We start from the raw sequence: 24688 nt of genomic DNA, 5'->3' as shown, positions 1-24688 counted from the left end.
AGAGGAAGAGGATGGCGAAGAAGAAGTGGGATAGTCAGAGAGATGCAGAAAGTAGACAAGAGTACTAGAAGATAAGACACAAGGTGAAGAGAGAGGTGGCGAAGGGTAAAGAAAAGACATACAGTATGATGAGTTGTATGACAAGGTGGACACTAAGGAGGGAGAAAAGGACCGGTGGGCTACAGAGAGGGGCTGAGCTGGGAAAGATGAGCAGCAGGTTAGGGTGATAAAGGATAAAGATGGAAACAAACTCACAAGTGAGGAAGAGTGTGATGAGAAGATGGAAAGAAGACTTTGAGAGGCTGATGATTGAAGAGAACGAGAGAGAGAAGAGGTTGGATGATGTGGAGATAGTGAATCAGGAAGTGCAACGGATTAGCAAGGAGGAAATAAGGACAGCGATGAAGAGGATGAAGAATGGAAAGGCCGTTGGTCTAGATGACATACCTGTGGAAGCATGGAGGTGTTTAGGAGAGATGGTGGTGGAGTTTTTAACCAGATAGTTTAATGGAATCTTGGAAAGTGAGAGGATGATGAGGAGTGGAGAAGAAGTGGACTGGTGGGCCGATATTTAAGAATAAGGGGATGTGTAGGACTGTAGTAACTACAGGGGGATAAAACTGATGAGCCACAGCATTAAGCTATGGGAAAGAGAAGTGGAGGTGAGGTGATCAATATTGAGCAGCAGGATGGTTTCATGCCAAGAAAGAGCACCACAGATGAGATGTCTGCTCTGAGGATGTTGATGGAGAAGTTTAGAGAAGAACAGAAGGAGTTGCATTGTGTTTTTGTGGACCTGGAGAAAGAAAATGACAGGGTGAGGAGAGAGCAGTTGTGGTATTGGATGAGGAAGTCAGGAGTGGCAGAGAAGTAAGTAAGAGTGGCACAGGATATGAACGAGGGTAGGAGTGATGGAGGTGGGATTACATCAGGGATCGGCTCCGAGCCCTTTCCAGAAATGAAAGCGGGTTTCCCTGACGTTTTCCATGCGCTTTCCCTCTTGCCTTTCTCTTTGATGACGTCTGCTTCTCCTATTGGTCTGGCGCGCTCTTCCTCCACATAATCCTTTCTCCCACCACACATTTACATAAGGTTGGCTCCTCCCCTTACAATTAATAATAATAATAATAATACTACATTTTATTTATACAAGGCGCCTTTCAGAGAACTCAAGGACACCAAACAAACAGATAAATAAATAAATAAAATACAAAACACAATTATAAACAACTTAAAACATCAGAAAATCTAAAAATTAAAACCAAACAAAACCACTATAATTAGGAGGAAGAAGAAAAAGTCATTTTAAACAAATGTGTTTTAAGTTTACATTTGAAAGATGAATATGATTTGATATTTCGGAGATCCGCAGGTAATGAGTTCCAGTGCTTGGGAGCAGAACGGCTGAAAGCTCTGCTCCCCATGGAGGTTAGACGGGCGGGAGGAACGGTCAGATGGGTGGAGGAAGAGGATCTAAGGTTACGGGATGGAATGGCAACATGTAGAAGGTCAGACAGATATGGAGGTGCGAGGTTATGGATGGCCTTAAAAGTTAGTAGCAGAATCTTAAAATCAATACGAAACTTGATGGGGAGCCAATGAAGCTGCTGCAAGACCGGAGTAATATGGTGAAAAGATGGGATTCCAGTGATGATACGTGCTACGAATTCTGGACTAACTGAAGCTTGTGAAGAGATTTATTAGGGAGACCAAAGAGGAGTGAATTGCAGTAGTCCAGCCGAGAAGTGACAAGACTATGAACAAGAATGGCAGTGGTATGAGGAGTGAGGGAGGGACGAATGCGATTAATATTACGTAAGTGGACGTAAGCAGACCGGGTGCTGTTATTAATGTGACATTGTCGAGGATGACACCCAGACTCTTGACCTGAGATGATGGGGAAACAACAGAGTTCTCAATAATAAAAGAAAGATTATTGGTTTTGGATAATGATGATTTTGAACCAATGAGGAGAACCTCAGTTTTATCACTATTTAATTTAAGAACATTTGAAGAGAACCAGGATTTAATTTCAGAAATGCAATCAATAAGTGAGGGTGGTGGAAAAGAGGAGGTGGGTTTACCAGCAAGGTAGAGCTGGGTGTCATCAGCATAACAGTGAAAATTAATGTTATATTTGCGAAAAATATTGCCAAGGGGAAGAAGGTAAATAATAAAAAGAAGAGGCCCCAGGACAGAGCCTTGGGGCACAGCAGAAGTAACAGCGGTAGGTTGGGATGTGAAGGTTTTAAGCTGTATGAACTGAGTGCGGCCTGAGAGGTAAGATCTAAACCAATCAAGTGGAGTGTGAGTAATGCCAATCAAAGATAATCTATTAAGGAGAGTGGTGTGACAAATAGTATCAAAGGCTGCACTCAGATCAAGAAGGATGAGAAGAGTGATTAGACCAGAATCAGCAGCCATAAGGAGGTCATTGGTAATTTTAACAAGTGCTGTTTCTGTACTATGAAGGGGGCGAAAACCAGACTGGAACTTCTCATATAGATTATTGTGAGACAAGTGGGTGTGAAGTTGGATAGCTACTATTTTTTTCAAGAATTTTGGAGATAAAGGGCAAGTTAGAAATGGGGTGAAAATTATTGAAATTAGTAGGATCACAACCAGGTTTTTTTAATATTGGGGTTATAGCAGCAGTTTTGAAAGATGAGGGAATAATACCAGTAGTGAGAGAAGAGTGAATAGGTGAGTGTAGTTCAGGAGAAATACAGAAAGGATCTGGACTGAGGTGCTGATGTATCTTTTGGATTTTCTCATTGAAAAAAGACATAAGAGAATTACAGAAGGCAGTTGAGTGAAGGTGAGATGGTAAAGAGTCTGGAGGTTGTGTAACATTATTAAGTAAAGAAAACAAAGACTTGGTGTTACCTGTATTACAAGTAATTAACTGAGTGTAATCATTAGATTTGGTTTGAGCTATACAATCCTTGTAGTAGAGTAGATGATTTTTATACATCTCTTTGTGGACAGAGAGTCTGTTTTTTTAAACAACCTTTCAAGTTGCCTGCCTTTAGCTTTCAAAAGCCGAAGTTCAGGCGTAAACCAGGGGGCAGAAAAGGAAAAAGAAACAGATCTGGTTTTTAGCGGAGCCAGAGAATTAAGAATACCATTAAGACAAGTGACATAATATGAGACCAGTTCTATGGGAGAGGATAAATTATAAAAGTCCATTTGCGAATCAATTCTAGAAGACAGCAAATTCAAGTTGATATTCTTAATGTTACGAAGGCTATGAGACGTGGAAGCTTAGGAACAGAAAAGGTAAGTTTAGCGTTGAATGAGAGGAGAAAGTGGTCGGTTATAGTGAGTTCATCTGCTGTAAGATCAAAAGGAACAACACCAGAGCAGCAGATCAGGTCCAAGATATGTCCTTTACAATGAGTAGGAACATCAGTGCTGCTGGTATCCAAAACTCTCCAGGCAAGATAAAAAGTCTCTAGTGAGAGGGATATTGATATTGTCCAGATGGATATTAAAATCCCCCAGCAGAATTATATTTGGAGTAATTACAGATAGATTGGTAAGGAAGGTAGCAAGATCGTTCAAAAATTTGTTGTTAGACTTAGGAGGACGGTAGACAGTTGCAATGATGGTTGGAACTGACCAGACAGTTGACACACAGTCGATTCAAAAGAGCTAACAGCAGGAGCAGGCAACGGCAGGACTTTCCACTTCTCGCAGTAAATTATCGCGACATCTCCTCCACGGCCAGATGCACGGGGTTGACAAGTGTAAACAAACCCCGGGGGTGCATTCATTAAGTTGTGAAAAGTCTTGAGGTTGCTGCCAAGTCTCAGTTAAACAGAGAAAGTCAAACTTACGGTCAATGAGGAGATCCTGAATGAGATGTCCCTTGCTCGTAAGTGAGCGGATGTTCAATAGACCAAAGCTGACAATGTTGCTGTCGCATTTGACAGGGGTGTTAGTCGACCGAGCTAAGCTGGCCAACATGCTATGGTCAGCATTCCTATCTGTGTTTTGTGGAGGGTGCCGAAAATCAGACCAAAAAGAGTTAATTCCTTTCGAGGCGTCCGTTCGGAATCTCCGGCGGGACCCACGATGGATGTATCTCCGACGAGGGAGAAGTATGACGTCCGGGTCGAAATATAGCACCGACAGCAGAGGCACAGACTGGAGAAGACGCAGTCGAAGCAGCTCAGCAGCTGGGTACTGGAGGAGGCCAGTCGCAGGTTGAATAACGAGCGACAGAAGACTCCAAACAACCAACCAAGCAGATATCCTACCAGTCCACATTGTAGGCGAGGAGGCCGCAAGCAGCTCAGACGTGCAGAGAATAAACCGGCAAGTTTCAAACGAAACGGAGGTTAGGCTGAAGCTAAAACGCAGACACAGCATATAGTATATAGCATATAGCCACGCAGAGATGTCAGCAATATGGCAAAAGAAATACCATCAAAATCAATATTCTAGTTACCGGCGAGCAGCGGCGACCAGTCCCGCCAGCGTTCACTCAACCGGAATTGGTTTGGCCCTCCGAGTCATGTGCTTCCAAATCCCCACCCCCTCCCCGTATATACATGTTCAGCTATTCCACCCTTAACAGGAATGGGGAAAGGTGCAAACTGGCAGTGACACCCGCACATGTCCACCATTCCATATTTTTATTATTATAATTATTACAAATGGATAACAGAACTAAAGTTGGACCGAATCACCGAGAGCCTTCTTTCTCCTAGCATTACAGGCGAGACCACACGGCTCAAAGCCTGCATGTGAAGTCGGCTCATGGACGTCTCAAGCAAGAGTCTAAGACGAGTGGGGTGTCATTAGCAGGATTTACATTTTATTGATGGCCAATCAGGAGAAGGCATCATCTCGCCATCATGACCCCCACCCCCCCAGTTCACTGGAGCTCTTCTGGGTGTCCAATCTGCTAAGGACGACTCCGAGTATGTCCTTCAGTTGTTTGTTCTACGTGTGGAGCTCACTTGAGTTTGCAGATCTCCTTGTCAACGACTGCCATTCCAGTCCAAAGGGGACTCCCATTGAGCTAAATAACAAGCAGGGTGTCTAAGAAACCCCGGGGACGCCCCCAGTTCAGTTCTGTAATGGAAAACTGGAAAGGCAGGAAAGAAAAAGAAAAAAGAAAGCCAAACTGGTCTTGAGAGAACAAGTCCAATGTGAGGAAATGAGCCACTGACCACAAACCCTGATGACAAGAAAGAAAGTCAATCGTAAAGCGAAGGGCAGGACGGTGATGGCCGCAGAACGTCACCTCGTCTCCAGGCCACTCCATGAGGGTGCGGCGCCAGTTCTTAATACCCTTCGTCAGCCCAGGTGACCTCATAATCCGGGTATCTGGCTTTCAGCTTCTCTGTGGCAACAGCATGGTTTGCCCGACCAAAACCCTGTACGGAGAACAAAAAAAAAAAAAAGTTTTGTAGGAAACTTAATGAATTTAATGTAGACTCCCAACACCGTCTGTCCCAAAGGACACCCCCCTCCACCCCCAAATCAGCACCCAGGGTCACTCGTTACCACAGAATATCCGTAGACATGAATCTTCTTCTTCTGGCTGTCGTGCTGAATCCGGCCGCCTCCGAGACATTCGCAGTCAAAGCCTCCCAGCTTCTCAATTTCTTCAGCCACTTTATCGTAGATATCCGCTGAAAGAGAAACCGAGACGAGTTAGTCCTGGGAGGTCCGAGGGCCAGAAAGGATGTCTGCAGGTTATCCCCACGTTCAGGTGGGGTTTCTCCAGGGGCTTCAGTTTCCTTCTCCTGTCCACAAATACGCTCCCTGGTCAGGACGTGCTGCTAGACTGGCCAGGGGCGCGAGATCTGACAGGACAGAATCAGGCACAGCCTCCGAGGGGTCAGGCGTAGGTACCCTCTAAGACTGGCCAAGGCAGGTGGATTTTAAAAATGGAGGGATGATCTGCAAATTCACGTCACAAAAGCCCCTTTCATACTAGCAGCCCCATCCACGCTGTAAACCCCACTGTATTTCTACGAAGACCTCCACTGAGTGAAGAACTCTCTCTTTCCAACGTGAACAAATTTGTGTAAGTTCTACAAAAAGAAATGGATTCATGGAGGGACCAGGAACCTCCAGTTTTTTATTTTTTTAAAACCATGAAAGGCAATTCCGGGTTCAAATAATTGAAAACATGGTAATCGGCACAAGGAGGGAAGCCCACCTGCATTAACAATTCATTGACACCATCTGGCAAGCAAACGTTTTAAATCCAATGTTGATAAACGTATGATTCTCTCAGGGTCTGAGACCCGTGTGCTGATCACTCTGGCTCTCCTTCTTAACCCCCCATATAAAGCAGACATGCGATATTAGCACCCGTAAACTGGGGGGGCGCCACACACTGCATGAAACGAGCTCAAGATACTGGAGACACAGCCGGCCGTGATGCACGGTTGCGTTCAGACCCTTTTCTCGTGGCCGTCTCAGCCAGCTTTTCAGTAATTTGTGGGGTTGGACCACACAGGCTAGCCATGTGCATCAATGAGCCTTTCTAAGACCTCGTGGCAGGTTATTCTTCCTTGGCCCACTTCTGCTGGGTACAAATCACTGCATACTGGGCACACCCACAAGACCTGCACTGACCCAGTTGTCCAGCCATCACAATGGTCACAGTCGCTCAGATCCTTATGGTTGCCCATTTTCCTGCTTCCAACACGTCACCTTGAAGTGGTGACTCTTCATATACAAGGGGGAATCAAACTAAAGTTAGAAAATGGAACGAACCTTCACAAAACTGAGGATGTCATTTCTCAATGGAGTCTCCACCCTTCTCAATGCACTTGTGCCTGGCAGTGCCCGGATTCCAGCAAAATAAAAGATTTTGTCTTGTCCTCGCCACCACTCGTGCACCCAAGTTATTGTCGAGCACTCCATGCCGAGGGGTACTACGGTCACTAAGTGCAAGTTACTGTGACTTGCTGGAGACCAATGTGAAGCCTGCTATATTCGATCCAAGCGGTGAGGAATTCTGTCTCAAGGAGTCCTTTTGCTGCCCACACACTGCTAACAACTCCAAGGCTTGTGTTGAGAAACTGAATTTTGATGTACTGCCACGTCCTCCTTATTCGCCAGATTTGGCACAATCTGATCTCCACTACTTTGGAATGCTCAAAAAAGAAAATAATCTGGGTGGTCGTCGATTCAAGACAGATGACGACGTGAAGAAAGCGGTGCATGAGTGGTTAAGAGGATGAGACAAAACTTTGTATTCTGCTGGAATCCGGGCACGGCCAGGCAGGTGGCGCAAGTGCATTGAGAAGGGTGAAGACTCCATTGAGAAATGACAGCAGCAGTTTTATGAAAGTTCGTTCCATTTTCTAACTTTAGCTTGACCCCCCAATGTAATATAAAATACATGCCAGTGCCACCCCTTGCCAGGTGTTGTAAGGAGACCGTCGACTTCATCTGTCAGCGGTTTTATTCTTGTGGCTGACCGGTGTAAACACACTGCGTACGTGCTGCACATAATGCAGATTTCTGATTTATCTTCAAATGGCATCACTGTTAAATGAGGAGACATGCAAGTAAGTATTTCCCCGCACTATGCACTCAATGCACTACGTGGACATGACAATAACCTTCACACTCTTTCTCTCCCTCCGTAGTTCATAATTGTTGTAATTAACGTTAGATGTGCACAATAACAACGTGCAGAAACCCGCTGCCCTGCCGATTCCTCACAGCACAAGAACCCTCACCGTGATACTCGGCCCAGGCAAAACCTCTGACGATGTCGGTGCTGTTGTCGTCGTCCTCGGTGCTGTGCACGCGGATCAGGACATACTTAAAGACGCCGGCCGGATCAACGTCCACCGCGGGAATTTGCGCAAAGCGCGAAGCTGACATCTCGCCTTCTTAAAATACTCAATGGCTGGCGGGCGGGCACACGCTTGCCGGCAGAAACTGACGCGCAGGCGCTTTAAGGCGAAGCAGACGGTGGGCGCATGTGCAGTGCGCTCTCCACACTTTTTACGTCACGAAGAGCGACGGAACCGGAAATAGGAAACGAAGAGACCTTTGAGGCTGAACCTCCGCAAACACTGAGACGAGGAGAGGGAGACGGTTAGTGAAGTCCACAGTTAGAAAAATGCGAGATAAAGAATGTAAAAGGAGACATTTTTATAAAATAAAGTATGGGTGGGGAGGAAAAATGGGAAAGAAGAACTCATTTTCAAACGATTAGAGTTAGGACTCTCCGTTCATTATACATAATAGGTAAAGGTGTTTCGGGAGTTATGCAGATGTAGTGATAAAATGGAAACAATCGAACATGTACGGCTACAAAGTGAGGATTACTGGAAGCAGAGACAGGGCTACAAAGTGAGGATTACTGGAAGCAGAGACAGCAACGTGGAGTACTGGGTAAAGAAGCCACTGGGTAGCTTAGTCAGGTAAGAAAGAATGAAAACTCAAATTCATCGGAGCGCATTACACTTTACATTCGATGGGGCTCTTTAACTCAGACTAGTAACGTGGAAAGTGAAGGGTTGTTTTTAACAGCCACTAACTCAAAGTGATTCTCTACAAAGTTTGCAGCAAACTCCTGCCCAGATGGTGGTGGTAATGCACCTTAGGTTGGTTTCAAAAAAGCCCAAATAAAAAAGAAGAAAAAACGAAAAGAAGACTCATTTGAATTTTAATTAATAGGCGGCACAAGTCTCGTGAAAGGCAGAGCACTGAAACGTTACTGTGCACCTCAGTAGCGTGTTGGATTTGCGGACACGACAAGCTGCACTTGCTCCATTGAATGCCTTTAAATGTAAAGCGGCAGTACAGCCGACCACCTGCAGGCATGTGATTGGCAGCAGCAGACCCCCCTGTTCACGCCTGACGCTCATATGGGTTTTGGGGGGGGGCTGTGTGTTTGTTATAATATTATACAGGGTGACACAGAAAAATGTGAACTTTTGAAAAACCCAATAAAATTAGAAGAAATCCACCAAAAAAAATGTATTGACAGCATTTGAACCGCTACAACTTACCTTTTAAGAGACGGTAATCCAAATGATCAATGTCTGGAAATGACGTCCTGTAGATGGCGCCCTCCTGTACGTATGCGTTCTTCCAATCTGCTGTTGAGGTTCCTCATTGATCGCTGCAACATCTCAGCTGGGATAGCGCGAATTTCGTCTTGAATTCTTTGTTTCAGTTCATTCGGTGTCCTTGGCCGAGTCGTGTAGACCCGACTCTTAGCCCCACAAGAAAAAATCACAAACGGACAAATCCGGTGATCTTGAGGGCCAGGGAATGTCGCCGAGTCTTGAGATGACGCGGTTACCGAAGCTGCCATTGATTACTAAATGGCGAGACTGTTTACAGCTCAAGGTCCCTGTTCCGCAGTGCTGCCAACTGTACATGGCTGCCACTACGCGTTTCGAAAGTTCCCGTTTTTCTGTCACCCTGTGTGTGTATTTGAGCTTCTGTAAAGTAAGCATTTCACTACACGTTGTACTCTATGAATGTCAAATAAACTTTGATTTGATTTTTACCCTGGTAGTTTATCAGCACAAAAGATTACAGTTAAGTTTAGTTGGTTTATTGAAGCCTGAAACGGTTTAATTAAACCAAATAGTGCAGGATGAATCCATAGAGGTGTAACTGGAAACAAGTGAGATGGGCTGCGGGCTCCTTTGTCATTTGCTTGGCTAATAAGGAGCCATTAAAAATAGTGAATGCTGCTGTTGAAGACTGGAATCAGCAATTGGGGAGACCTTAACAGGTAGGACCACTCAAATGAAGCCTCCACATGTCACTTGAGAAATAAGGGCTTCATTAGCAATAATTGATTTCTCCTTAAGAAACTGAGTTGCAACTGACAATTGTTAATTTAATATAGTTTTTTTATTGTTCTTTATCAGTATGCAGCTGCTGGAGTATGTCAGTTTCCCGTTGGGATTAATAAAGTGTCTATCTATGTATTGCCCACCCCTGTCCCAGATGGTCTCCCATCCAAGTATTGGCGTCTCAGCCTTCAGCTACCTGGCCTGACAGACAACGAGAGAAAAGTCTGGGAGGGGGGAAACAAATATCGGAACCCTTTATTTTTGGGGCGGCACGGTGGCGCAGTGGGTAGCGCTGCTGCCTCACAGTTAGGGGACCCGTCGGGGTTTGCTTCCCAGGTCCTCCCTGCGTGGGTTTCCTCCCACAGTCCGACAACATGCAGGTTTGGTGCATTGGCGATCCTAAACTGTCCCTGGGGTGTGTGTGTGCCCTGTGGTGGGCTGGCACCCTGCAAGGGACTTGTTCCTGCTTTTCGCCCTGTGCTGGCTGGGATTGGCTCCAGCAGACCCCCGTGACCCTGTGTTGGGATATAGCGGGTTGGATACTGACTGACTGACTGACTGACTGACTGACCTTTATTTTTGTCACCCAGTTAAGTTCACACTCTCGGGTAAAAACATGAAAAGTAAAAATAGTTCGAAATAAATGGAAGAAACAGGAATAAAAACGCACGGGCCGTTTCAGCTTTTCTTCAGTTTTCACACTCAGGTGGCTAATAAACTCGACCTTGTTGTTCTGTCCACCGATGGCCATCCGGGGTCTTCATTCCACTGCGGCCACTTTCAGCGTCACTTCCTGTAACGTGTCCTGCCGATTGCTGGATTTTTGAAAATGCTTTTAAGACGCCGCAAAAACAACAAGGGGGTCCCGCCGAGACGTCCTGAAGTGCGTGGGAGCTCGTCTGTTTTAGGCTTGTCAGGAATAGTGACCGACACCTTCAAGGTGCCTCCCATCTTTTTCAAAATACGCTTCATAAACGGTGAAGCCAAATGTGAAATTTACAAAAGGAGAGACGCATATTAAGGTGTCGGGAAATTGAATCCGTGTGCCGCCTTCCTCCTCCTCCTCCTCCTCTCCTGGAAATGACTCTGCTGCCCACTGTGACCCCCCCACCCCACATCTCTTTCTCTTTTTAACGACTTCTAGAATCTTCCCTACTGATTTCAAGAGGTCTCCTGTGGTCCCCCCTCTCAGCCCGTCTGCCCTTGAGAATGACCATCAAGTCTCCCACCTGCCCATCCTGTCCAAGGCTCCAGGTCCACAAAAACCCTCCATGACAGCAAACTTCAGGATCCTCTTCAGTCTGGAGGGCCGCGAGGGTCTCTCCACCCAGAGTGCACTGCTTTCCCTCACAAGTGGTCTGCTCGAGCGGACCTCCTCCTCCTCCTCCTCCTCCTTCTTCTCTCTCCCCATCCTTGACTGCTGCTCGCTTTTCGCTTTCCTCCATAAACTTGGAACCCGGGGCTCCTCTTTGGACGCCGTTCAAGCAGCCGACCGTCCCTGTTGTGTCTCAGATGGCCGTATTTCACTCCCAGGAGTTGCACTAAAACTCTGACTGGGCTGAGAATTTGCTCGACCTCAGACTGGGACATCGGACTTGTCTATGAGGCGTCCTTCAGCGAGGAGTGACACGCCACCTTTGACCTCGAGTGACGTCTCGGTCCCAACGCTAACCCCGAGCCGCAAAGAGCTGCTGCTGATGACGCTTTGTACGAGGGACGTTCCAAAAGTCTCCCCGCTTTTATATTTTCATTGGAAATGGTGAAGGTGGGAAGGGCAGTCATGTGACTGGGAGTGTCATGTGACTGTGCAGAAAAGTGACATCATTTGCTTTTCAGATCCTTAATAAATTGAGTTAAAATAAAGTGCAGAAACTGAACGTCTCTTGTAGTTTTCTGATGCTAACACTTCTCCACAAAGATAATAATATTAATAATAATATCCATACCAGAAGGCAAACATACTAAGGTAGCATGGCGGATGGCCCGGACCCCCTTGCCTGGCCAGGACGCCTCTACGCTGGAAGGATCAGAACGTTGTCTCCCCTGGAGTGTTCATTAGATGGCAGCCCCCCTGGGTTACAGCAGGACCACGGACTCCCACTGGGATTCATGGGAGTTGGAGTTTTTGGAGATCCGTGGGCACCACCAGGGGGTGCTATAGCTGCTGCTGAGCCCTGGAGAGCCGCTCTTGTGCCACACCTGGAAGTGTTGCCGGAATTAGGTCATCAAAGACCTGGAGCACTTCTGGGTGGGCTATAAAACGAGTCGGAAAGAGGAGGAAGACAAAGCTTCACCAGAGGAGTGGAGGAGAAGGAAGAGCGTTGTGTTGTGTTGTGTTGTGTTGGACTTGTGGGGAACGAGGAAGGCGTCCCCCACAAGAAGAAGAAAATAAAATCCTTGGAACTCGTGTCCCACGCCAGTCTGTGTCAGGTAAGGTGGCTGGCACACCCCTAGAGTACGACAGAAGCCACTTCTGAACAACCTCATAAAACATACGCTAAGACAGCCCCAGCTGAATATTTCAGAAGAATCACCGTTCTGCTGTTACGGCCGTGGGTCACACAATACATCCATCCATCCATTATCCAACCCGCTATATCCTAACTACAGGGTCACGGGGTCTGCTTGAGCCAATCCCAGCCAACACAGGGCACAAGGCAGGAAACAGACCCTGGGCAGGGTGCCAGCCCACCACAGGGCACACAGACACACCTGGCACACACTAGGGACAATTTAGGGTCGCCAAGTCACCTGACCTGCACGTCTTTGGACTGTGGGAGGAAACTCACGCAGACACGGGGAGAACATGCAAACTCTGTCACACAATACAATACAATTTATTCTTGTGTAGCCCAAAATCACACAAGAAGTTAACAGGCCCTGCCTCTTGCCAGCCCCTCAGCCTCTACTTACTAAGAAGACAAGAAAAGACCACCGTAGGAAAAACAATGGAAGACACCTCGGGAAAGGCAGCTCAACGAGAGACCCCTATCCAGGTAGTTTGGGCGCGCAGTGGGTGTCAAATAAAGGGGACATTACAACACGCAGAACAGGACACAAGTCATCACTAATACAGAGCAGAGTTCAACAGGAGATGACATCCCATAATACAATTTGAATTTGTTCAGAGAGTCCTGGAGACCTCGGCCATCAAGCTGCCTCCCCCTACTGGCTATTTATTTACAGCTGAGTCAGCACCGGGTCACCCATGAAGTGGCAGTCACTGAAGCTGACCACAGTAGCAAGAAGGTGGTTGTGTGCCCCTGTGGTCAGTGAAATGGGTTTCGGTGCCAGGAAATTCAGCTGAGAGAGAGAAGGAAGGTCACAGTGGCACAGGGCAGCACTTGGTTACCATCCCATAATGGCTCACATCCCCTAGAAGATGAATCAGGGCCACAGAGCTACTTGTGCCCACCCCCAAATGACATTCTTAAGAATTTATACTTCTTTTCCCAGAATTCCTGTTTTGCGCTATTTTGCATAAACCCCAGAATTGTATGCACTTCCAAGTCTTGGGAAACGCCCTCATGAATATTCATGAGCTGCTGAGCTCGCCGTTTCAGTTACAGGCTGGTAGCTGATGAGCTCCAAGTCGCAGTCTTAAAATAAAAACCCACTCAAATGAACCAATAGGAGTCCAGTTTAGCTTACTCGTATAAGCGCGATACTCCAGCAGCATTACTGGCGCAAAGTGGGATCAGCACCGGCACAGAAAGCCAGTCTTGTGTTTGTGAGAGAACATGAAGAGGAGATCTGAAAGGCATTTGGAGACATCTTGAAGGAACAAACAGACCCTTGTGTGGCACATTCACCTTAATGGAAGGATCAGCGCGTGTTGGTGTGTCTGTCCATTTGCATTCCAACAGATGGTGTATGACAGACATGAGCACCGCTTTCACAAATCCCATGCCAAATGGCATATAACAGAGATATGGCAGCTGGACAGACACACAGACGCTTCTCGTTTTATTAAGGAGGACTCACTTTTCTACCTGTCTTAAGGTGGACTGAAATCTAAGTAATCAGCATAGACCTCGGTGTTAACATCTGCACTGCGCCATCCATTGGAATGTATTTGTAACGTAGGATGTGGTGAGAGAGGACATGCAGGTGATGGGTGTGACAGAGCAAGATGACAAGGACAGGAAGAGATGGAAAAAGATGATCCACTGTGGCCACCCCTAACTGGAGAAGCCAAAAGAAGAAGTGGTGATAAAATGCATTGCATTTGTCATTCCAACAGATGGTGTCGTAATAAAAGACATTGCATTTGTCATTGCAACAGATGGCACACCCCACACATTTGTTGTGATTCATTTTATTACTACAAACATTTATGATGCCCCATCTGTTAGAATGATAAACACAATGTGTTTTATTACTATCTGCATTACCAAATACATTCTAACAGATGGTGCACTGATTACTCAGATTCTGAGCCATCTTAGATGAGTGGCACAGCTAATCACATGTATCTCCAGCTATGCTACACTGCACAGGGTGCTAAAAAGCTCCACTGAAAGCACAGGCCATTCCCCAGGAAGTCATTTCCTGTCACCTCAGTTACTTCAAGACACACACAATGACCAGGATGTCACTGCAGGTGGTCTTAACAAATGGCTGAAATTCATTCTAGGATTTCTCCTCTAAACGTTCGTTCAGCTCGTCATTAAGGTCTCACCCGCGCCTGTGCTCTGAGGTCTCTCTTTTTCTGCCTACTTCAGCTTATGGCCACCAGAGGGCAGCAGCAGCGAGGTGGCACTTTCTCTCTCTTCCTGAGCCCGCTAACTTGTAATGAATGCAGTAGAGTGCAACACCTGTGATGTCCCCACTCTGTGACCCACCCGCTTTGTGACGTCCCTCTCGACTCAGCCGTTTATTGAGATGATGTCTCATGTTGACCGAGTGTCTCCGCATCGCTGGGCATGGCCAGATTTATGTGGACACTGGCACCATGACTTCCAAGCCAGCCTCTGCCCGCTTTTCTGATCAAGGCCTGGGCTCAATGGCTGATCGCACTTTTTCTCTGGGTGTCACAAAGATGTGATGTCCGAGCTCCTAGTGCCCACATGCCAGGCACCTCAGGGCAGTTACCTCAAGTCACCAATCACCCGAACATCTTTGGGATGTGGGAGGAAAACGTCACACGGATACTGGAAGGATGTGCAAGCCAGGATTTGACCCGCAGCCTCCAATCTCCCCCTCGAGATGGTGCCGTTTAATTGTTTGTCCTTTGGCTGAATTCAGAGTTACAAGAGCATTCAAAAACTCAAACAGAGCAGCGTTCACGCCCTTGTCACCCCTTTGGGACATCTCCATGATGGTTATGTGACACCGGAGATGAGGCTGGCCGCTCCCCAGGGCCTCTTTCAAGTACAATGGAGAAAGGAAGTAAAGATTAAAAAGCCTTTTATACCCACTGGAACAAAGAGGCAGGTGCTGCTGGGAACAAGGCAAGGTGGCATGGTGCCAAGCACCCGGCTCCACCCTGAGGTGAGAGGAGCTGCCACTCGTGACCTGCACAAGATGGTACATCACATTCTGCTCCGCAGTCATCATGAGTGTGATGTGCAATATAGCGCCTGACAGGTCACATGTCCCCAGCACTCCAAGAGGACCCTCGCCTCAGACCCTGGGATACCCAAACACTCGCCCGACTCCAGGAAATGTGAAGGAATAAAAGGGGACCAGTGGCGCCCCCTGGAGCCGACCAGACGCGAGAGCCCCGCTCTGAAACACCACAAGCAGTCGAAGACATTCAGAGGTTTTATTACCAAAAGAATAGAAAAACAGCAGCTTGTGAGTCGAGGCCTCCACGCCGCCCTCTACAGGACCAAAGGTGAACAAAAAGCTGCGAGCGGCCATCACGTCAGTGCTTTACTCCAAGTGAAATGACAGGACAAGACCAAGGAAGACCTTCTGACCACACCACCGGCACGGTCACTCACTCTCAACACTCCACAGGCACGGTCACTCACTGCTGACCCTCTGACACCTTCCTCAGAGTAAGAGGGGGTGAGTGAAGGACGGGGTCTAGTAATAGAAGAGGAAGAGAAAGGGACAGAGAGGAACACAAGGTGGGCAGGGATGAGCATAAGGAGACTTGGCAGAGGGGGCCGATGGATGGTGGGAATAGAAAGACAAGAGCCACAAGTGAGGTGGGGAGGAGTACAGGGAGACTACAAGAAAAGAAAAAGAAAGAGAAGAGGGGATAAGAACAGAGGACCACCTCGGGGGGGGAGCAGGAGGACAGGGGCCACAGAGTTCAGGTGGGATGAGACCACCACGGCACAGCAGGGGTTCTGTTAGATGACACTGTCACTCTTCCTGGATCCCCTGAACTTCTGCACAATCAGCACGATGGCACACAGCAGGATCACCACAAGGAGCACCATGACCAGTGCCCAGGCGCTGTACTGGGTGGACTTGCGCCAGCTCAGGCTCTCTGCAGGAATCATGTTGCTCAGGTTCAGCATGTAGCCAAGTGCCCAGCCGATGGAGGTGTCACCAGCCTGTTGGGCAGAAAGACGTGAGAGGACAGCCCACCAGCCACCAGCCCAATGCAGACCCCCGGCTTGCAGCTACCTACCTTCTTCTGGAAGGAAATGTGGGAGAAGCTGGCATTGTCAAACTTGTAGGCCTGGGTGAGTAGAAGGTCAATGAAGGTGGACACGGTGCAGTAGTCCTGGACCCAATTCTGCAACTCGGGGGCTTTCTGGGACATCTGAAGGAACAAAGAGCAGAAGGGAAAGGCGGGCTGATCAACTGAGAGAGTGACCCTCCTAGACTGACTGACTGACCACCTAAACAACACCCTTTGGATAGGCAGGCGGGTCAAAGAACTCCCCTCTCTAGACACCGGACCCCCTCTGGACACACGAACTGCTTAACCAACTGACTCTCTAGGTATGTGGGTGGAGTGCCCAGCTGACTGACAAACTGACCAGTCAGCTAAATACCCCCCCAGCTGCCTGACCCCCGTAGACAAGTGGACACACCAGGTGACTCCGAGTGCCACGCAGTGGACGGCAGAGGACATCTCACCTCACTGAACTTCATGGTGCAGGTGGCACTCGCTGCCCGTCTCAAGTCAGCTGGCGACGACACGGTGATGCCAGTGGTCCGGCGTAAGAAGCTGTGGGTGTAGAAGAAAGCTGCAAAGGCCTGAGTTGGGAAGGGAGAAGTGGTCATTTATACAGCGTCCAGTTCACCAGACACAAAGACCTGCTGGTGCGGTCAGCGGTCACTCACAGCTCACCCATTCTGAATGGACGCTCTGCCTCCCTGTTGGTCACTCACAGCCCACCTCCCCACTCCACACATTCACAGTTGCTGTACTCAGGCCCGCCATCAGCACCCCCTCAATACTCACTGGTCACTCACAGCTCCTGTCCACAGCACCTTCACCCATGTGATGGTCACCAGTAACTCCTGACCTCAGCCCTCCTCACATGCTAACTGGTGACTCACAGCCCCTGCCCCACCCCTCTCCGCACTTATTGGTCACTCGTAGCTCCTGCCCCCAGCCCCTTAGTCCATATACACTCACCGGTCACTCATGTCCCCTGTCCCACCCCCACACCACACCTCTGCTGTCCTCACACACTAACTGGTCACTCACAGCTCCTGCCCCTCTCCACTCTTCCTGGACGCTCACATCGCCCATCCTCAGCCCTCCTCATTGTCACAGCCCCCTCACGCTGGCACAGGTCACAAAGTTCTGAGCTCTCACCATGAAGTCCCCGGTCACTCGTGGCTGGAAGATGCCATCCAGGGAGCAGGAGCTGTATGGACAGTTTCTGAAGTCAAACAGCTGGGAGACGATGGACTTGCACCCTGGACCACTGCCACTGCCGGTCAGTTGCACGCTGTCATCTGGCTGGTAGTCGGGGGGCTTCTCCTTCTCAGTACAGGGGGACTCATAAATGGCTCTCAGCGTCACATTTTTTGAGAAGTCACTGGGCCAGCAGGGGTGGATGATGGACTTTGCATATCCGTTCTCCTATTGGAAAAGAGACCCAAGTGACCATTGAACAGACAGACACTCGGATATTTGACCGGGCAACACTGCCCAGTCCCGGCCCATTGCCTGGTTTGACCCAGGACTTGGGGTTCAAGCGAGTCTCATGGACTGCACGACTACTGGCAGATGTCTGGTGGTCCACCTCATTCATCTGCCCATCCACCATCAATCGCCTTTAATCCAGATCGGGGTCATGGGCTGCAACTTGCCCTGGCAGCATCAGGACCAGGATAGAAGCCAACCCTGGTAAAGGGTTCCAGCCACCCAATGGGGCCAATTTAGAGCTGCCACCAGAAGAGACCCCTGGAGCTGCTGTACAGATCCCAAATGTAATGCCCTCCTTCCTTGCAGATGTTTGTCACGGATTGTGTGGCACCGCCGAGATGCCGCTGTCCAGCTTTTCCAGGCTGGCAAGTTTCGACATGCCACGCCACAGGCAGACAACGATGTCAAGTGTGACGCGTCTCGACAGGCAGGAGGATTAGTGGTAACAGCTACTGGGAACTCCCGTGCTGTGAGAAAATGGCAGCAACCTCATTGAGATGGGGTGGCTCACCCATGCCAGCTCGAAGCATTTGTGACCGCCTAGGGGGGCATTCTGCAGAACAGGGCAGCAGTTGCTATGTCTTATAGTGCCTTTCATATCTCAGGCACCTCCTTATCCGACCCCATATCAAGTCACTATACAGGACAAACCCTACTAGCAATGGTGCCCCCGTACCTTGAGCAGCCTGGACAGGACCCTGCGCAGCACCTGGTCGCGCCCGTAGCACAGGAAGCTGTGCGTGTAGACCTTGTACTCCTGGCCGTAGAGCTGCAGCCTCATCTCGTCCTCCTGGTCCTCGATGCTCTCCTTTGTCACAAAGGTGATCTGCGTGGAGGCACCACCCAAATCCAAGGCGCCCACAGTCTCCTTGCGGGGGTTCACCCAGCGGCCCACCCAGCCATACTGACAAGACATAAAACAAAGCAGTCCATTTGAGTGCCCTGGTGGTTAGTCAGGTCGGTTCACGTGGCATGGAGTAACCCCAAGGCCCAGTGGCTTGTCAAGTCACCCTCTGTGCAAGCAGTTTGATCTTTGACCTTCACCATCTGGCATCATTGTCTAAACCAGTGTTTCTCAAATAGTGGGGCGGGCCCCCCTGGGGGGGCACGTTTGACCTCGGGGAACATGCTTTTTTATTTTTCTATTTTGATTTTTTTTACTGTTCTAGAATAAAGTGCAATACCACTCCACTACTCCATATTTCTTTCTTTTTGTATTCTCTTATACGTTAATAAGGATACAGTGGTATGCAGAGGTGTAGTTATAACAATTTTATAGACAAATGATACTATTTATAGTCGCGTGGGGGGGCGCGAGATGGTTTCTTCTTCCTAGGGGGGGCATGACAGAAAATAATTGAGAAACACTGGTCTAAACTGACCGCCATCCATTCTCTGAACCCACTTATTGTAATGCAGAGTCATGGGAAGAGGGTGCCAGCAGCTCTGGGCATGAGGCAGGCTGCCACTCCATCACAGGGCACACTCACAGGGGGCCAATTTAGAGTTCCCAACTACATGACCTACACAAGCAAACTCCACCCAGGGATTTGAACCCACCCTCCTGGTGAAGTGCATCAGTAGCCCTGACCTCCGTGCCACCCTGCTGCCAAATCTCGGAGTGAGCTGAACAGTGACAGCCACATGGAGGACCCCTGCCCCCCATAATCACCTTGATGAAGTTCTCCAGAAGATAGTTGACCGTCACCCAGCCAAACACCCCCTCCTCTCGGCCAGACAGGATCTTGGCACCCCGAAAGTCAAACGGATAAGCATGAATGGTGTTCTCCACTGCCTGGAGGATCTGGTCTGACACCAGCGGGCTGGTCATCCTGAACAGTAAAACACACACGGGCACATCGTCAGAAGTGCTGAACAGCACTGACCCCTGGAGCCAAAGCAGCCATCCTGACCCCCATGCCTACTTGAGCAGCCTCATGCCCGCCGTGGCTCCCAAATAAATGGGCGTCTCTCTGTGCTGCGCTTTGGGAATGCTGAGCAGGGCCTCGTCCAGGCACTTCTTGAGGCTGAGTCCGGCTCTGGAGGGGTCATCCGTATAACTGGAGATTCCATAGCCTGAAAGCGAAGAGCGAGGAGAAGGTCAGGGCGGCCTCCAGCAGTTGTGCCCACCACCAGCACAAACGAGCACACTGCCCGGCACTCACCATCAGCGTGGCATTCACCGTGTTGGCTGACGATGCCCGTGTTGTTCTCCTTGTCGGACGGCCACTTGTAGGTGAACATGGCAGTGTGGGAAGAGCCAGCATCCAGGACAATGCCATACTGCAAAAAAAAAAGACACAGAGCACGGCTCAGAGCAGACCCTGGCATTATCACACGTGGGCACAAGTCCAGTGTAGGCAAAGGTGCAGAAGGTGGCATGGAAGACACCACCCCCTGCAGGAGGTCACTTGGAATCGAGGCCTCCTTAAAATGTCTTAGATGTGATGGTGGCAGAGGAGAAGGTGCCCCAGATTTCATGAAGAAGACCTCTGCTCATATGATACGATACGGAAGAAAAGGCGCTATATGTCACAAAATGGAAATGGTCTCTGTGGGAGACGTGGAAAGTGGGCCCCTCGACTCACTCCAGGATGAACCTTGGTGAAAAGGGCGAGCTGCTCCTCCCTGCGTCCCCTCACATTCCAAGACATGGAAGTCACCCCACTTTCGGATTTGCTTCCCATTATTTGACAAAGCTGAAAGCCTCCTAAAGTGACCCCCATTTTTATGGAGCCGCAAACCGTCCTCAGGTAGAGAATGGAGCGAGCTGCCTGAAGGGTCATGGGTGTGTTATAAAGGCAAGCCCCCCCAATCTGGAATTTATTATGGAGAAATTTCCTTTAGGCCACTGGGGGGCAGCACTACCCGTCTGTCTGTCTTTGGGTAAAGCAGGAGAAGGCGGGCAGCTCCACCCCGTTACCTTCTGAGGGCCCTGACTGTTTCATGATCTTCTGAGGAAGAAACTAGGGTGGGGCACAACACAGGGTGCCAGTCCACTGGAGGTGCCCACTGCTATTTCGGCTCAAGGCACTTGATGGGGGGAGACCAGCCTGCCCTTCCTAAAGATGGACTCCTCCTATAAAGAGAGGACCCTCCTGGGGGGTTACTAAACAAGGGGGCCCACCCAGGGGGTCTGAAGGAGTCCCCGTATTTCATGTCGAGGACACTTGCCCAGCCTGTGGCATGCGCGCTGCTTTACCAGCAGCCTGGCACATACTGGGCACGACTCGCGATCGACGCTAATCTTGAGATGACCGCAACTTTTACAGTCTTTTGACGCTTCTCAAAAAAGACCACAAGCATCCGTCGCGTTTCCTGCTGAGCGCCAGCCTCGGTGTGTGGGTGGCACCACATCTTCAATCCTCTCTTCTAGCGTTTTTAATTGGGGCAGGGGTGGCACACTTGTCATCGGCTCTATTTGAAACGCCCTGGTCCCTCCACGCACTTCCTTCAGGCTCTTCTCTCAAATTCCAGATCTTTCTGATCAACTTTACTAAATCCCGCGGTTTACTGCGCGCACCCGGGGCAGCGAGCCGCGAGAATTAAACGCCCGGTGGCGTGAGCGCGCAAGGGGACGATGCGGATGGCTTACCTGCGATCCCGGCGGGTCGAGCGCATCCCTGGTGGGCACTGCCAAGAGGATGATTCCCAGCAAGCTGGCAAGCAGAAGTACGGTCGGAACCGCGAGCGCGGCTGCCTTGACGGCCATGTGCACGAGCGGGCTGTAGAGGTGCGTGTCGAGTCGGCGCGCCGGTGCGCCGCGATGTCCACCTCAAGAATCAGATGCGCCGGCTCGGCCGCTCCAGTCTCATTCCTGAGGGAGAGGCGGAGGAGCTGAGCGCTAGCAGGTCCGATTGGCGGCTCCCTCTCCGTGAATGTGAAACAGAAGCCGCCGTTGTCGCTGCTGCCGCCGCCGCCTCACACCTACCTACCTAGCAAGCTACCTACGTCCACAAGCTGAGACACCCCGCGGCGGCACCTGACTCGGCGCCGCACGAGCACCTCGCTCACTGTTTTCTTGACCTATTTCTGAAAGCCGTTTGAGGCAGAAAGGGGGCGTGCGCTCGTCACCCCCCACCCAGCACAGAAGGGGCAGTTCCTCTAAGCTGCCTGTCTCCGCCCAGTCCATTGCCTGTCTCTTACCCGGGGCGGGTTGTGAATTACCCAACGTGTATAATTCGGCGGAGGGACCGCCGGGGGGACGTTCGTACCCGCCCACTGCCCAGACCCCCTTCTCCCCGCGCCGTCGGACACCCCCTGTCTCCCCAGCTTTGCCACATGCTGTGGAAGTTCTGGGGACCCGATTGGTGTTGTGCCGTTAGGTGCGCCATATAGCGCCCTGCACAAACGGGAGCCCCGATTATCTGAAATGAAAGTTGCAACGCGACACACAAAAGCCAGCAAAAGTGAAAGTGCTCTGGACTTCGGTCGGTGGGTGGGGCCTTTCCCTTTTATTTGCCGGGGGGTTGGGGGTTTCTGCTTTTATAGTGCCCACGGGGGGCTCTTTTTTCTTTTACCCTTCAACGTGAGCTTTCCCTTTTACTGAATGGGGGAGGGGATTCCCTAAAAGCTTTTTTTTGTCCAGCAGAATTAAAGGCTCCTCTGCATCCCCCACCCCCTAAAAACCCGCACGGGGGTCTCGAGAGGCGCCACTTGCTGCAGTGCTAAAGCTCAAATGGTGAGGCCGAGCCCACCAGACAAGCCCGTCACGGAGATTTCATCTTTTCGTGAGAACGGCAGGCGGGGGTGGGCAGCCGCTGAAGTTGCACCACTTGAGCACCGAGGAGACGTTCGCGCCTCCTAATAAAAACGAGACAACCGACACCTGCGGTTTGAACGGCGACCAAGCACACGCGCTCCTGGGGCTCTTTCATGATTCCATTATTATATTTGGCGTCAATTTCTTAATTTGTATTTCCAATTGGAGGACAGGCAGGTGAAGTGACTTGCTCAGGGGCACAGAGTGGTGTCAATAGCGGGATTTGGGCCCCCAGCCTCTGAGTTTGAAGTTCAAAGCCTTAACTAAAATGGCACGCTAGCTATGTATAATATAGCGCCTTTCATGTCTATGTCCCGCCATCCACTATATAGTGTCTTTCACATCTACGTTACATTTACTTATTTTTTGGCGGATGCTTTTATGAAAGGCGACTTAAATTGGATCCGTTTCTTTGGCTTTTCCAATCGGAGGACAGGCAGGTGATGTGTTTTGCTCAGGGGCACAGGATTTGAACCCGCAGCCTTAACCACGACGCCACGCCCCTTACCAAGACCACCAGGTGTTTATCGCGCGGCTAATCAACCTGTCGTGGCCCACAAAGCAGAGTCACCGGCTGCACTAACCTTAAGGGAGACGCTTCACCCTTGCGCGACCACCTGCAGAAAAGGAGACTGAAGATTTGAACGGCACTTTATTAAAACAGTTTCGACTGACACATCTGTCACTCGATTCACACAGTAGAAGCGAAACAGGTACTCACTCTGCGTGGGACGCCGGTCTATTTTACGGGGGTCTGGGGGGCGTGCAAACACACGCCCGGCCTCGTTGACTCACCCGGGGGGCTCGGGCTTAGTCCGTCCATTTTCAGAGCCGCGCGAGAGTGGACGCCGTCACTCTGGACAGATTTGATTGGCTAAGCACTAACAGAAGAGCCCCCAACACCGGCACAGTCCATTACTGTCCATCCACGTGAAACTCCCCATGAAATCACGTGTGTAGTCAGCGCCCCCTCCCCCCACTCTATGGTCATCCCAATTGTCCGGTAAACAAAGAGCGGGGTTGGGAGGTGACGGGGTTCCCATTGTAAAGCCCATTGAGCCGACCGAAACACGTGACTGTCTCCATGGTGACGCACTTGGGCGCTACGGGAATCTTCCGTCCTGCTGATTAGTGTCCATCCAGCGCGAACCGCAGAAACGAACGGAGCGTCTGACGCTGGGCATTGAAAGTGAAGCGCAACTGCGGAAGAGAAGAGCGTAAGCGCGTTAGAGCCCGGCGTATCTGTCCATTCACCCCACCGGTCACCACAAGGTGGCCTCAGCACTAACCTTCAAACAATGAGGAGCACTGCTGGCCAAAGAGGACCCTGCACTCCAGCACAGCAGATAATTAAAGTGACCAGTCTGGGCTGGACAAGTAAAACAAGACAAACTGAGGGGGCTCAAATCAAAGAGTGACCAGGGTTTGGGGGGCAGAGGAGGAACTGGCAGGTGAGGTCACCTTGAGGAGTTTGTCACTTCAGTCTGAGCCAGCAATGCCAGTGTCACTCAGGGCAACCCAACTGGTGGGGATGAGGTGATAACTGGGACCTGTCCCAGTCTGGGCTGAGGGGCACTCAGGGTCACTGTGTCTGGCTGAGGTGACACCCTGGAGATTAACTGAGTTGTTAAAGGCAGCAGCTTCACAGCAAAAAAAAGATTTGGGTTCAATCAGAGCAAAGGCTGCGTGTTCTCTGCATGTCGGCTTTCATCTCGGACTCTGATACCTGAAAGATGTGCATGCTGGGTAATGGGGGGCGATGAGCTGACATCATGGCCATGAGTGTGACATGTGATACCCTTGGGCCCCTGCGTGGAAAATGGAAGGGTGGGTTATTTGTGCCTGTATGGTAAAAGATGATAGATAGATAGCTAGATAGAGTGAAAGGCACTATATGATAGATAGATAGATAGATATGAAAGGTACTATATGATAGATAGATAGATAGAGTGAAAGGCACATTATAATAGATAGATAGATAGATAGATTGGCACTATATGATAGATAGATAGCTAGATAGAGTGAAAGGCACTATATAATAGATGGATACATAGATGG

At 49.7% G+C, this 24688-nt stretch overlaps 2 protein-coding genes across 3 annotated transcripts; both read right to left on the bottom strand.

Moving 5' to 3' along the window:
- Positions 1-4800: 4800 nt before the first annotated feature.
- On the bottom strand, positions 4801-7960 carry phpt1 (phosphohistidine phosphatase 1). Its single transcript, XM_039774403.1, has 3 exons — positions 7716-7960; positions 5518-5645; positions 4801-5387 (listed from the first exon to the last, which is right to left on the bottom strand). The coding sequence occupies exons 1-3, from the start codon at positions 7861-7863 to the stop codon at positions 5295-5297; spliced, it is 369 nt and encodes a 122-aa protein (XP_039630337.1). The 5' UTR covers positions 7864-7960; the 3' UTR covers positions 4801-5294.
- A 7592-nt stretch (positions 7961-15552) lies between these two features.
- On the bottom strand, positions 15553-23439 carry LOC120542164 (ectonucleoside triphosphate diphosphohydrolase 2-like). 2 transcript variants are annotated; one of them, XM_039774402.1, is made up of 9 exons: positions 23352-23439; positions 20034-20151; positions 19794-19944; positions 19541-19700; positions 18545-18772; positions 17533-17802; positions 16845-16964; positions 16390-16524; positions 15553-16312 (listed from the first exon to the last, which is right to left on the bottom strand). In XM_039774402.1, the coding sequence occupies exons 2-9, from the start codon at positions 20110-20112 to the stop codon at positions 16106-16108; spliced, it is 1350 nt and encodes a 449-aa protein (XP_039630336.1). In that variant the 5' UTR covers positions 20113-20151; positions 23352-23439; the 3' UTR covers positions 15553-16105. The 2 variants fall into 2 exon arrangements, with proteins under 2 accessions (XP_039630336.1, XP_039630335.1); XM_039774401.1 differs by lacking the exon at positions 23352-23439 and adding an exon at positions 21464-21905.
- Positions 23440-24688: the final 1249 nt, after the last annotated feature.

The sequence above is a fragment of the Polypterus senegalus genome, chromosome 13 (genome assembly GCF_016835505.1).
Source record: "Polypterus senegalus isolate Bchr_013 chromosome 13, ASM1683550v1, whole genome shotgun sequence".
NCBI lineage: Eukaryota > Metazoa > Chordata > Cladistia > Polypteriformes > Polypteridae > Polypterus > Polypterus senegalus.
This window is presented reverse-complemented; position numbering and strand designations above follow the sequence as displayed.

What these genes read in the sequence shown, in the direction of transcription:
- phpt1 (XM_039774403.1), bottom strand. Translation starts at nt 7,863, where the DNA reads ATGTCAGCTTCGCGCTTTGCGCAAATTCCCGCGGTGGACGTTGATCCG. An exon ending in TGCCTGGGCCGAGTATCACG is followed by an intron (nt 5,646 to 7,715) that starts GTGAGGGTTCTT and finishes TTTCTCTTTCAG; the next exon opens with CGGATATCTACGATAAAGTG. An exon ending in ATGTCTACGGATATTCTGTG is followed by an intron (nt 5,388 to 5,517) that starts GTAACGAGTGAC and finishes TTCTCCGTACAG; the next exon opens with GGTTTTGGTCGGGCAAACCA.
- LOC120542164 (XM_039774401.1), bottom strand. Translation starts at nt 21,580, where the DNA reads ATGGCCGTCAAGGCAGCCGCGCTCGCGGTTCCGACCGTACTTCTGCTT. An exon ending in TCGACCCGCCGGGATCGCAG is followed by an intron (nt 20,152 to 21,463) that starts GTAAGCCATCCG and finishes TTTTTTTTGCAG; the next exon opens with TATGGCATTGTCCTGGATGC. An exon ending in GCACCATGAAGTTCAGTGAG is followed by an intron (nt 16,525 to 16,844) that starts GTGAGATGTCCT and finishes TTGTTCCTTCAG; the next exon opens with ATGTCCCAGAAAGCCCCCGA.